General features: G+C 38.1%; 1 protein-coding gene across 2 annotated transcripts in view; it reads left to right on the top strand.

Moving 5' to 3' along the window:
* The first annotated feature begins 688 nt into the window (after window positions 1-688).
* The window catches only part of LOC100533341 (importin alpha 3), a 26491-nt gene continuing 15317 nt past the window's right edge, over window positions 689-11862 (top strand). The window contains exons 1-9 of one of the 2 annotated variants that reach the window (XM_013083509.2): window positions 689-898; window positions 5026-5070; window positions 6062-6225; window positions 6744-6839; window positions 7073-7158; window positions 7708-7794; window positions 8120-8334; window positions 9421-9552; window positions 10567-10695. In XM_013083509.2, the coding sequence (XP_012938963.1) occupies window positions 830-898; window positions 5026-5070; window positions 6062-6225; window positions 6744-6839; window positions 7073-7158; window positions 7708-7794; window positions 8120-8334; window positions 9421-9552; window positions 10567-10695 (1023 nt within the window). In that variant the 5' untranslated portion in view covers window positions 689-829. 2 annotated transcript variants of the gene reach the window in all.

The raw sequence follows: 11862 nt of genomic DNA, 5'->3' as shown, positions 1-11862 counted from the left end.
CAGGGGAGGGAACTGACAAAATTGATAAAGATTTCACGGACAAAGAGTTATGCTACTTTAATCCTGTTCTGATTCATCCTCAGTTCATATGTTTTTTTCTTCTTTTCCTCTTTACTTAGTCAAAGATTTTAGAATTCGAAATGATAAAATACAGCAAACAGAAGAGTAAAACAAGTATGATAATAAATAGAATATTATTATGTTCTTCTTGACCCCACCCCGTGATCAGATACCAAACTGAACCTGGCTTAGCTTTGTCTTAGAAAATACAGTATCGCATAAATTAGTAGGAACGGACAAATGGTTTACTGTTGCAAACTCATTGGTCATTGGCTAATTTTTTCTAGTTCAATGTGACGAAACAAATTATTTTAACGGTGATCTTGACATAAACCTGATCGGAATATTGAAAAGGGTGTATTGCTATCAAAATACTTTATGAAAAATAAGGGGAAACAGGTTTAGATTATATTTTTCAATTAGTATTCTTACAAAATAGTTATTTTTACGCAAATGCAAAATTGGGATGCTGCGACGAAATATTACAGTTTTTGTCTTTGAATTTAAAAAAATAATCAAGTTGCTTCAAAAGCTTATAATATTAAATGTTAAAAAATTATTTAAGACATTTTTATCCTTCAGTAATTTTTTTCTAATTACTCAAATTTTTGTCCAATCAGATTGCCCGTAACATATTTGACGGAAAGCATGATCAAGTCCGACATTTCTAAGGTGTGAAGAGGATCAAGAAAGAAAGAAACTGACTAAACTGATAGAATATTTAACTTTGTAGACACAGGCTACAGTTCATCGTTATTATATCGCAGATATGGCAACCGATCCGGCAGGAAAGGGGACGAGGGGTCTGATGTTCAAGAACAAGGGCAAGGATGCAGACGTGAGTCGATTTTTTTTCTCAAGAACATTCAATTCAAGTACAGTGCCAGCCATAATGATTATCATCCTCCTGCTCGGAGCAGGTAGATTCTAGATTAGGTGTCTAGATCTAGAATCTAGATCTAGACTAGTGGTGAAATTGGAAAGATAGCATATTAATAATAGAGGCCAGTTGTTTATTTGATTCCCGAGGCCAACTTGTGATATTTTTCTACTACAGACTACTGTAGTGTAGATTTAGATCTAGCCTGTACTGTGTCACACTTGACTGTGTTCTGTCTGAGTCTGAAACTGAAACCACTGCCTTTTAACCCTGCCCTATCCGTATGCCAGGGGTCATTTTGTACTCTAGGGGTTGTATTCTTCACATTTTCACACTTGTAGTTAAAGATCTCTTTGAAACTTTCAGTATTTCTCAAAAAATCATTTTGACAGACTGCTAAATCTGTACAAAAAAGCGTGTATGGCCGTAGTACGGATTGGATTAATGAGTAAATTTCCTCTTTGAAAAGTGGGGGCCCAAGTTCCCCACGTCATATGGATACGATAGTAAAACACGACTTTTGAAATTTTATTTTAGTAGATCTCTAGATTCTAGATCTAGATTAGATATCTAGATGTAGCCTAAGGTCAGTCAGCCTTAAATTTTAAAAAGTAAAGTTTGTCACAGTCACAGGTTGACTTTGTTTCCGTGTTCATCAGGACATGATCTTGATTTTAAATGGAAAGGGCCCTCTAGATTCTAGTTCATAGTTGTAAAAGATGAAATGTAGGCTAGACATTTTGTTATCAGTTGTTCTTGCTGCGATTTTCACACTAGGCTAATCTTTATCTAGATCTAGATCAAGATCTAGATCTGATTAGTGTGAATGATCTTCTTAAAGGCCAGCTGAGCTAGCTCTATTTAAACTCGAGTCCGGATATAATTTTTCTGAGTGGTTATTCTCACCCAGGGTGAGAATAAACTGGATACTTTGGAATCCTGTTATAACAAGAGGGATGGGACTGGTGCGAAATGTTTGTTGTAGCAGGATTCTCGTTATAAGGGATGCAGTAATAAATTCGTAAATTCAATGGAAATAACAATGAAGGCCTAACTATGAGTTTGGTGTTCTGTTTATTTCTGTTTATCTCCCCTGATGGTGATTTTGTTTCAACATGACCTCTAGGCCATACTTGATCATAAATCGAATCAGGTTTCTTTCTCTAGCGCTAGCGATGTTGACAGCTCGGCGTTGGGGATCAGAACTAGGCTAACTCGCCCGTTATGTTGTCCCCCACCCCAGCACACCCTGTGGTGCTTTCCGTCTGCTTGCGCACGTCACTCACTCGCTCCATCCATCGCATCACGGTGGCCTCTCCATCCCCGCATCGGAGAAATGAGAGGCATGGTAATGGTAGGCCTAGATAAATCTAAACTAGGCTGGCCTATCACGCGATGCGTTCTGGTCTGTGCAAGCCACACCCTCCCCACTCATTCACTCCGGTCTACATTGTTGACATTCGTGGGCTCTCTCATTCTTTGTCTCATTAGTTCTCCAACAAGTTTCTCAACTGGCGAGGTTTTACATATAAAGTAGCAATGACCACGAAAACCCTTTTTTTGCCAGAAAATGTTTGCAAATATGTGCATTTTGAAGCTGTATCTTCACAGAGAATTGAACATTTTATGAATTTTGAAATCCATCAATAAACAAAAAAGTTACAAATTTTTTAATCAATTAATTTTGGGTACACTTTTATTATTATGGGGAAAAACCCAAAATATGGGACATTCTTTGGTGAGTTTTGAGACAATATTTGCCATAACTCGCTCATTTCTCGGAGTATTTAAAAGAAACTTGGCAACCGAGTACATTTTTTAGTGCAGAATCTAGTCCTGCTTTCAGATTTTTCATAGCTATCCTACTTTTTGAGTTATGAAGACGTTTAATAGGATAGGTAAAAATGTGGCAGTTTTCGGTGCGTTTTGAGACAATTTGTCATAGCTCGTCTATTTCTTGGAATATGTAAATGAAACGTGGCGGTCTAGTACATTTTTTAATGCAGAATCTAGTCATGCTGTCAGATTTTTAATATCTGTCATACTTTTTGAGTTGTAAAGACATTATCAGGTAAAAAAGTGACGTTCTTTAAGATTTACAAAGATTATCAGTCATATGTTCTCCCAAAGTCCTGATATTTGAATGAAACTTTGGAAACATAAAATGTTCCTCATTTCCAAGCAATGCTCTGGATCAATTTGTCACAAATATGTAAGTAGAGAGCTGGATTTATTAGTCTAATAAATCCAGTTCTCTACTAGTAAAAGCATGCATACTTTGTTATAGAAAATAAGATCGTCTCTGTGTATATCCATTGTTGGACAGTATCCTATTGTGTGGTAGATTAAGATGCGTTCAGATAATATAGTTTACAAGTCATGGGAATATTTTGCATGTGTAGGCCACAACTCATACACACACACACAAACACTCTCTCTCTCTCTCTCTCTCTCTCTCTCTCTCTCTCTCTCTCTCTCTCTCTCTCTCTCTCTCTCTCTCTCTCTCATGCGCGCGCACGCACGTGTGAACGATAACAATGTATAAACGGGACTATCTTCCCAGACTGGACTAAATAAGTACCGTACTCTTTAATAGCAATCTTAATGCCTTACTTTTCAGACAGAGCCTACAGGACGAGTTCAAGTGTGTGCTTTCCCAAGAGGGGGAATAGGCTATCATAACGCAAACACAATACCATTCCACTTCTCAAGATGTTTGCTTTTCTGTTTCTATTCTTCTGTCATGCAATCAAGCAAATAAAAATGACTACATCTATTGTATTTTGACTAAAATGCAACAAAAACGCAAGTTATTAAGGCCCCCATTTAGTTTTCAAGTATCCTTACACCCCCACCCCCCCCCCCCACCCCACCCCACCCCTTTCCGGTTCACATAAGCCTCGTTTGTATCGCCCAAGGCAACCGATGGCTGCTGACGTCACTCAGTTGAAATTTCCCAGCCGCCGGTCGGTCGTTCATCCAGCACGCGCAAATGGCAATGCAGCTTTTTCCCCTTAGTTACTCCCACATTTTGAAAGATTACGGGAAAACCGCTAAACACAGAAGCATGAAATTTTAAGGGAATAAAGAAAAATGGTGTGCAACGTATCAGTCAGTTTGACAAATCACAGCTCCGAAAAATCTTCAAAGCGCACCACATCAACCATTTTCGCAAACGTTTTCGACTACTTTTTGGATGGGTACAATGTTGTCAAACTGCATACTACGAGATTGACCTCTTTTCTGATTGGCTGCCAATTTTCATTCATATCCATTCACGAGAAGCGGCGTGAGAGCGAGTTGAAGACAACAACCTTTGCGTTAGTGCGTCCCACGAAACACCCCCGCTGCGGGGGCCAAAAAATGGCAGAACAAAACGCGCTCGGTGGGCATTGCTAAATTATTTGGAGGTAACGTTCAAAGGTGTCGATTTCTATGGATTTTCCCTGACTTGTAGTACAAGATGTTATAAAACATGATTTGTTAATTTGGTTAGCAGCTCTGTTTTATTTTACAATATGGGAATTTTACATTTTAGACCATGGTCACCATGTGAAACTTGACAAACCTAATAAGCAAACGCTTTCTTCACACTGATGATATCCATCCCCTAACCCCCATATCCTCATCCTCTTGGCCTTCTCCCTTCTCGTCACATTCTTTTGTCTCTCTTAAATTTATGTACATGGTTTGAAATGAACCATGGTGGTTTGGTCACCACTCATTTCTCTGCTTTTATCATCTCACAAAATCTATTGTCCTGGCCTTTTTTCATCACCAATCTGTTCAAGTTCCGTAGTAAGTTATAAGTGGTCAATCTGCCTCGTTTGCATAAAGATTTCATTTGGGTGGGCTTTTTTCCTGCTATTTTTTATATAAGGCCTAAGGCAGCATCTTGACATTTCAGCTGTTTCTCAAGTTGTAAGAGAAAGTCTCGTCAAAGAAATTGGGAGGGGGAAACAGTATTGTGGGTGGTTGTGGGCTTATACACAGTAAGACAAGTTATTCACTGCCTATTTCTCTATTTTATTTGTATAATTGTTGATGGCTTTAATTCTTTGTGTACAAACCCATTTCTTTCACAGGAAATGCGTCGGAGACGAACAGAAGTCACAGTTGAGCTGCGAAAAGTAAGTGCTTTGTTCCATACAGCCTGGTCTTGTTTTCTTTCTTGTGTGAAAATGGTTATACTTTGTGCCACAGTTCATAGTAATATTATAGAATAACAGTTGGATGTATACTTGATGACCGGTTTTCCTGAATTTTAAAATCTTTCATTTCAGAAAAAAAAAAGGTACCTCTAATCTGTAAACAGCACAGACATAAAGATCAAAATTCCGCTAGGGAAATACTCTTCACTTTTTGAAAATAAGTATAATTTAAAAAGTTATTGCTGTGTACTTGTAGAAAATTGAAGGTGTTGTGGAGAAAATTCCTATTAGAGAATTTAAATTGATGCTGTCCAATGAGCAGCCTCGTTTTACTGCAGTTAAGCAGTAGGCGTTACCTAGTTCAGCAGTGATTCCCTTTCTGCTGTTCATGCCATGCGAAAAGTATGGAACGACATTTTGAACAAAAATTTAGATACCATTACATGGAATTTCACAAAGTAGCATCTAATATATAAAGTTTAACCTATCTGCGACAATGTTGTATTCTACATCGTGATCAAATGTGCGCTTGTAGTAAACAACTATCTAGTAACCACTTTGTAACTTCTTCATTTTCTCATGATTCAGTACCAGAAGCCTGCAATGTGAATATCAATCTATTTTCTTTGCCAAAATTCAGTGCATTTTTCTGTTTTAATGTTTTGCAACCTTTCTAAATTTAAGATGCTCTGGGAAAATTACTGTGCAGTTTAAGTTAGGAAGGTTTCAAACTCGCTATAAACCAATCTTTTTTATAATATGATTTACATCATAATTATTTTCTTGATTTTGCAGGATGTAACTTCAGGGATTGAAATCTTTCAGTATATTAATTGTATTTCTATTTACTTCAAAAAGACATTTACATTGGTTTTTTATTTATTTGTTGTTTTCTTTTCTTTTCTTTTTAAAAACTTTAGTTTCCTTATTTTAAGTTAAATTATTTTGTGTGTTTAACTTTGATGTTCAGAATAAAAAAGAAGAGCACATGCTGAAACGGCGCAATGTGCCCACTCAAGACAGCACCGATTCTGAAGATAATGAGAAACCCACTACCCAGTCCCTGGAAACCATCGTTGCCAATGCCAGTAGCCCTGAGCCAGAGGTTCAGTTAGGTGCTGTTCAAGCAGCCAGGTGAGTCACTTACTGGGGTTTCTGACTTCTTGCTCCAACATTCTGCCTACTTATTCATCTACTTTTGTATATGGTGAGATGCTGTTAAGTTTTGTTGTAATTTATGTGTTGCAACGGGGGGGGGGGTGTTCATTTTTATTGTGTCCGTGGGTGTTGTAAATAAGATTTGGTCTTCCTTTAATGTGCCAAGTTGTAGTTTCGTTCATTTCTGTAATTTGGAGCCTTTGGTGTGTATACAAGCATTTGTTTAAAAAAATGTCCATGCGTTTGGTAAAAGGGAAAACACGTTTCTGGTTTCAAATTGGGATGAGCAGTCGATATGTACCAGCCTTGTAGTTGTTTTCACTCTTAAATTTTGTACATTTTCCTTGATGTATAAAGTACCTTTGAAAATGAAAATATGTGTAGCTTCTTTAGAATTTTTTATTGTGCACAAGAAAGATGAAAATGTTGGTTTGGGGGAGTTTCTTTTTCTTGTCATGAACAAAGCTAACCTGAGTTTTTCTTTTTGTTTGCAGGAAATTATTGTCAAGTGATCGGAACCCCCCAATTGATGATCTAATTACATCTGGTATCCTTCCCATCTTGGTCAACTGTTTGTCAAGAGATGACAAGTGAGATATATTTACTCTCTCTTTAAATAATTTTTGCCAAAGAATTTGAAAGAAAACATAATTTTATTGTTGTTTTGTTTTTAATATTGCCTTGGAAAGTCCTTGCCTTTTAATGAATTGTGGGTTTTTTATATTTCTTTTTCTATAGATTATGTTCTGCTACTGTTCACTTGGTAGTGTTTTGTTTTTCAGTGTTAGATGTTTAAGAACTTCCTCTTTTCTTTCTCATCCAGTCCATCTTTACAGTTCGAGGCTGCATGGGCTTTAACAAATATTGCCTCTGGCACTTCAGCTCAAACGCAGGCTGTGGTCAATGCAGGTATGGCTTCATTCTTTGTGTATAACTTTCAACCAGCACATAAAATATATATTTATAAAAATTTTTCTTGGTCTGAGAATAGTTCTGTCGTATTATAAGAAAATATGTTCTCCCTATTTTCTACTTTTGCTCCTCATTGGATTTGTCAGTGTTGACGAAAAATAATGTATTTTCAAGACTAGATTTGGTAATAATATTAAAAAGAAAGCCTATTTCATCAATTGGAGCGATGTTTTGCTACAGGTCTACTTTGGTGGTCTGAATTTATTGAATGCCGAAAAGTGTGTGAATTGTTTGTATGGTTACATGAACGATGCCCATCATTATGCGTTCACTTTTTTTTTCCACGTAATCTCCTGCATTTGGGATGTGAATTTTTGTTTAGAGTATATATTTTTTTTAATGGTGTGGAATGATTTGTGGTGATTTTTTAAAGGTAGGTAAATATGTTGACACTCTGGGGAGTTCTAGTTTTTATTGTGTATTGCTTATTTTTGTGTGCTGTTAGCGGTAATCATTATTAATGTATTTAATGTTTTTGTTCTCCAGGTGCTGTACCATTTTTCTTGCAGCTGTTGCGGTCGCCACATCAGAATGTCTGTGAACAGGCTGTGTGGGCTTTGGGTAATATTATTGGTAAGTTTGGGGGTTTTTACCTATTTTTTTCCTTCTAAATTCTTAAAAGTATAGAAATGAGACCAAATGTGTTTTTATGTGTAAGAGGGATTTTCTGTAATTACCTATGTCAGAATTATTTTAAAATCTCAAGGGTTCCTGAGATGGCTTACCAGATATGTTCTCTTTTACTTTTTTGCTTTTCAAATATGTTTTGCTGAGTTCAAAAACTTTGTTTTTAAGCCAACTACGGGGGGGGGGGGGGGGTGAGGGGGGTGTCTGTTCTTAGCAAAATGCTGCCTTCATTGTTCTGACTGGGAACTGCAACTACAATGTATGTTTGCAGGTGACGGTCCCGAATGCAGGAACTATGTGATCAGCCTGGGTGCTGTCCAGCACCTGTTGACCTTTATCAATCCCAACATCCCACTGCCCTTTCTGCGTAACGTGGCGTGGGTCATCGTCAACCTGTGTCGGAACAAGGACCCGCCACCTCCAGCGGAGACTATCGAGGAAATTCTACCAGCATTGTGCACTCTTATCCACCACTCAGATGTCAACGTGAGTTGCTTTTGGTTCCTTCTCCATGATGGGGTTATTATAGTGATCTCTGCTTATGATGGAGGGAGGGGGGGGGGTTGTCATCTCTACCTATTCTGCCGTCTTGGGGGAAAAGGACGAATATCGCGACATACCCATTTTCCAGGAGGGCCAAAAAATCAAATTTATTCGTCTCACGTTTAAAAAGTTTTTTATTTTATTTTTAACTTGATTTTTTGCAGGAGGAAGGATGGTGCAATTATGCACTTGTAGTTAAAATTTTGTTAGGAAATATAAAAAAAAATTGTGTTAGAAGACAAAAGTCATTCTTTCATAACAGATTGATGAAGTTTTAATTAGCTTTTCATGGGAAAAGGACGAATAGCGATATTCGTCTTTCTTTCACCCGACGTTGTCAAATAATAAAGTCCTGGATTTTTCGTTTCTGTGATATTTGAGGTTCGTCTGGTTTTATGTAAGTGTTTTCAGACTGTTATTTAATTGCGCTTTGCCGGTGGAGCCAAAGATCGGGGGTTCAAATTCTGGTGAGTGTACACAAGCAGTGGTGCTTGTCGTCTTACTGCGTGCAACACACTTGACACTGCGGGGATCAACGCCGGATATGCCAGGATTTGAGCCTTTTGGTATTTCATCCAAAGACCTGTGGCATTGTTACGTAGGCATGTTTTGGCGAAGAAGGACGAATATCGGTATATTCGTCGCTTTTTCGTAAACTGGGGACGAACCTCTAGGTATTCGTCCTTTTTTCACAGTAGGACCAGAGATTCGTCTTTCTTTCATAAAATATAAGATAAATTAAAAAGAAAAAATTATGACGATACTTCCAATACCAAAATAAAGTATTTGGACATCTCTTAATGTAATGGCCACTGGTTCAAAAGATGCAGCTTTTCATACTCTTTCACATGGTATCGATATCTCTATTTGACCCAATTTGCGATATTCATCCTTTTTTCCTAAGACGGCAGTATGGGGGGGGGGGGGTAATTGACTTAGATAAGATAGCCTAATTCTTTGTAACTGCCCTCTTTTTTAATTGTTTATTACTTGTGTTTTTAACAAGACCACTTTCTCCCCCATCTCCAGATTCTGGTGGACACAGTGTGGGCCCTGTCCTACCTGACGGATGGGGGTAATGACCAGATCCAGATGGTCATCGACAGCGGTGTGGTCCCCTTCCTTGTCCCTCTCCTCTGCCACCAGGATGTCAAAGTGCAGGTAAGAGCATTGTAGGGATGATTTCAGTGGTATTGTGTGTGTGTGTTCTGCTGGAGTAAAGCTTAAATGGGAGGCTCTTCTCCCCTCCCCCACCTTCCAGCTGTTTGACCTAGAGCGCAACATTGAGATTTACTGTGGGGTGGCAGTTATACTCACACAAATCCGGAAACTGCCAGCTATGATCATTGTTATGCAGAAAGACAGGGATGAAAATAATTTATTGGGATCTTTCAAATATGTCCACTTCTTTTCAGCCTTTATATTGTTCTTCTCACTTGCTGACAAAATTTAGCTGGTTATTGTAGCTGTAAAAGACCACTCAACTATTAACTGTAGTATGTTTGTTGAAGGATCAAGCCATTGTTTAAGTCGGTTGGCAGGTGCTCTTGTGTGGTTTGCTTCTTTCCTATCAAACATATATCGTCCTTATCTCCCCTTCTTTTTTTTATGTTTGTTACTCTCTTGTGGCACCTCTAATCTTCTGGCGCGCGTATGACCTTGTGCAGTTGCGAGCGCCATAAAACCTCAACTAAAACTAAAACTAAACTGGTTGCTTTTCTATAGTGTGGTACCTTTATTTTTGTTATTAATATTGTTGCAAGCTGTACTAGCAAAGTGTTCTCATTGTTGTGACGCATTGTGGATTTGTCATCTCTCTTTGTCACTGTTGCTATGATCATGCCCTTTAGTTGGTGCTCTACTCTTTGCAATCTCACGTCTCTATTAGTTCTAGTCGCTACTTTGATAAATTATTTACTTCTGGTAGTTGTAGACTGTTTGAGGTAGTCAATGCATTTTGTATAAAAAATTGATCTGTATTTTTTGTGCGGTAGACGGGTGTTGTTCGGTTTGTTCTGCCTATCACATCAAAGATCTTTCATCCTAATTCGTCCTACTTTTTTTATCTTTTACTCTTTAGTAACACCGATAATCTTCATCATTTATATGACCTGTTTGTGGAGTAAATGCTGAAAAACTCATTAAAATGTAACTAATACATATTTTGTTCCTCAGACTGCAGCTTTGAGGGCTGTGGGCAACATTGTCACTGGCACAGATGAACAGACACAGGCAGTTCTAAACTGCAATGCTCTGCAACACTTTTCGTCTTTGCTCACACATCCAAAGGAAAAAATCAACAAGGTAACGAACGGGGTTGTGGTTCATTCAGTGCAATGTTCTTTTTTATTCTGACTTTGTTTTCTTCTTTACTCGTGTTTGTAGATCCATTTTTCTGCTGGGATGTATTCTAAAAGCTCTAAGTTGGATCTCACAGACCAGGTCAAAGCGGTGTACCAGCTAAAGGGTCCGAGTTGTGTTGGTGGAGTCAGGAAATATTTGAACATTTCTTTGTGTGTAATCTGAAGTTCTCCTTCAACATCTGTCTCTTGTTGTCAATATGTCAGGCCTTCGTTCATCTGGACATGATGAAATTATCAAGACATGAATACGGAAACCTGTTTGATTGTTTGTATGCTTCTGATGTAAGAGTGACTGGTTATCACTTCACTTAGGAAGGTTATAGTTAATGGTTAAACTTGTATATCTGTGTGTGTGTTTGTTGTACGGGAGGTGTGTGCTTGTGTGAGGCAGACCAGATGGTGGCCCGAGTCATGAAGAAAGAGGAGTGCATATGAAATGAGATGCCCTGTTGGGCTGTTGCTCGTTGAGGATTCAAACCCCACTTGCTACCTCTGGTTTCTGTGCGTACATGAACGGTTTCCTTTTTCTTGAGCCAAGACCCTGGTGCCTACTATGGTGTTCAAGGTTTCTGATCCACTTGTTCTGTTGCCCTGATGAAGTCTGACAGTGGTGTATCTTCGTATATATTGTTTCTCAGCCTTACAATTGTGGTGGGTGGTTGGCGAGTGCTCTGGTGTGGTTTACACCTCTTTTGTCAAAACATCTATCATCCTATCTCTCATTCTCATTTTCTTTGTATGTTTCTAGTAAATTTCCAATTTTCAGCCCTCGCATAACCTTTTTGTTTTGCAACTACTGTAAAACTGTTTATTACTAAGCAACAAATTAAGTGTTAAGACTGAACTGTACCCAGTAGTTGCAATGATAAAAATGAATTCCTTTGTATATAGACGAGATCATTTTGTTTATTGTTGGCTGTTAACTGCATCTTCGTAGTCTTATTTATTGTACTGTTTTCTAGTTTTGAGGTAAGCCAAGGTGAGGTTGTTGTTTTTTATGCCAAAATTTGTCATTAAGAGCTCAGAACCCTATTTCAACCTCTTCCAAATTAGTCAAAACTGCCTCCTCATTAGTGAAAAGCACACAATCATTACAAATACATGCATT

The sequence above is a fragment of the Aplysia californica genome, unplaced genomic scaffold (assembly GCF_000002075.1).
Source record: "Aplysia californica isolate F4 #8 unplaced genomic scaffold, AplCal3.0 scaffold00238, whole genome shotgun sequence".
NCBI lineage: Eukaryota > Metazoa > Mollusca > Gastropoda > Aplysiida > Aplysiidae > Aplysia > Aplysia californica.
The sequence above is the reverse complement of the archived record's forward strand: the minus strand, read 5'-3'. Positions and strand labels throughout refer to the sequence as shown.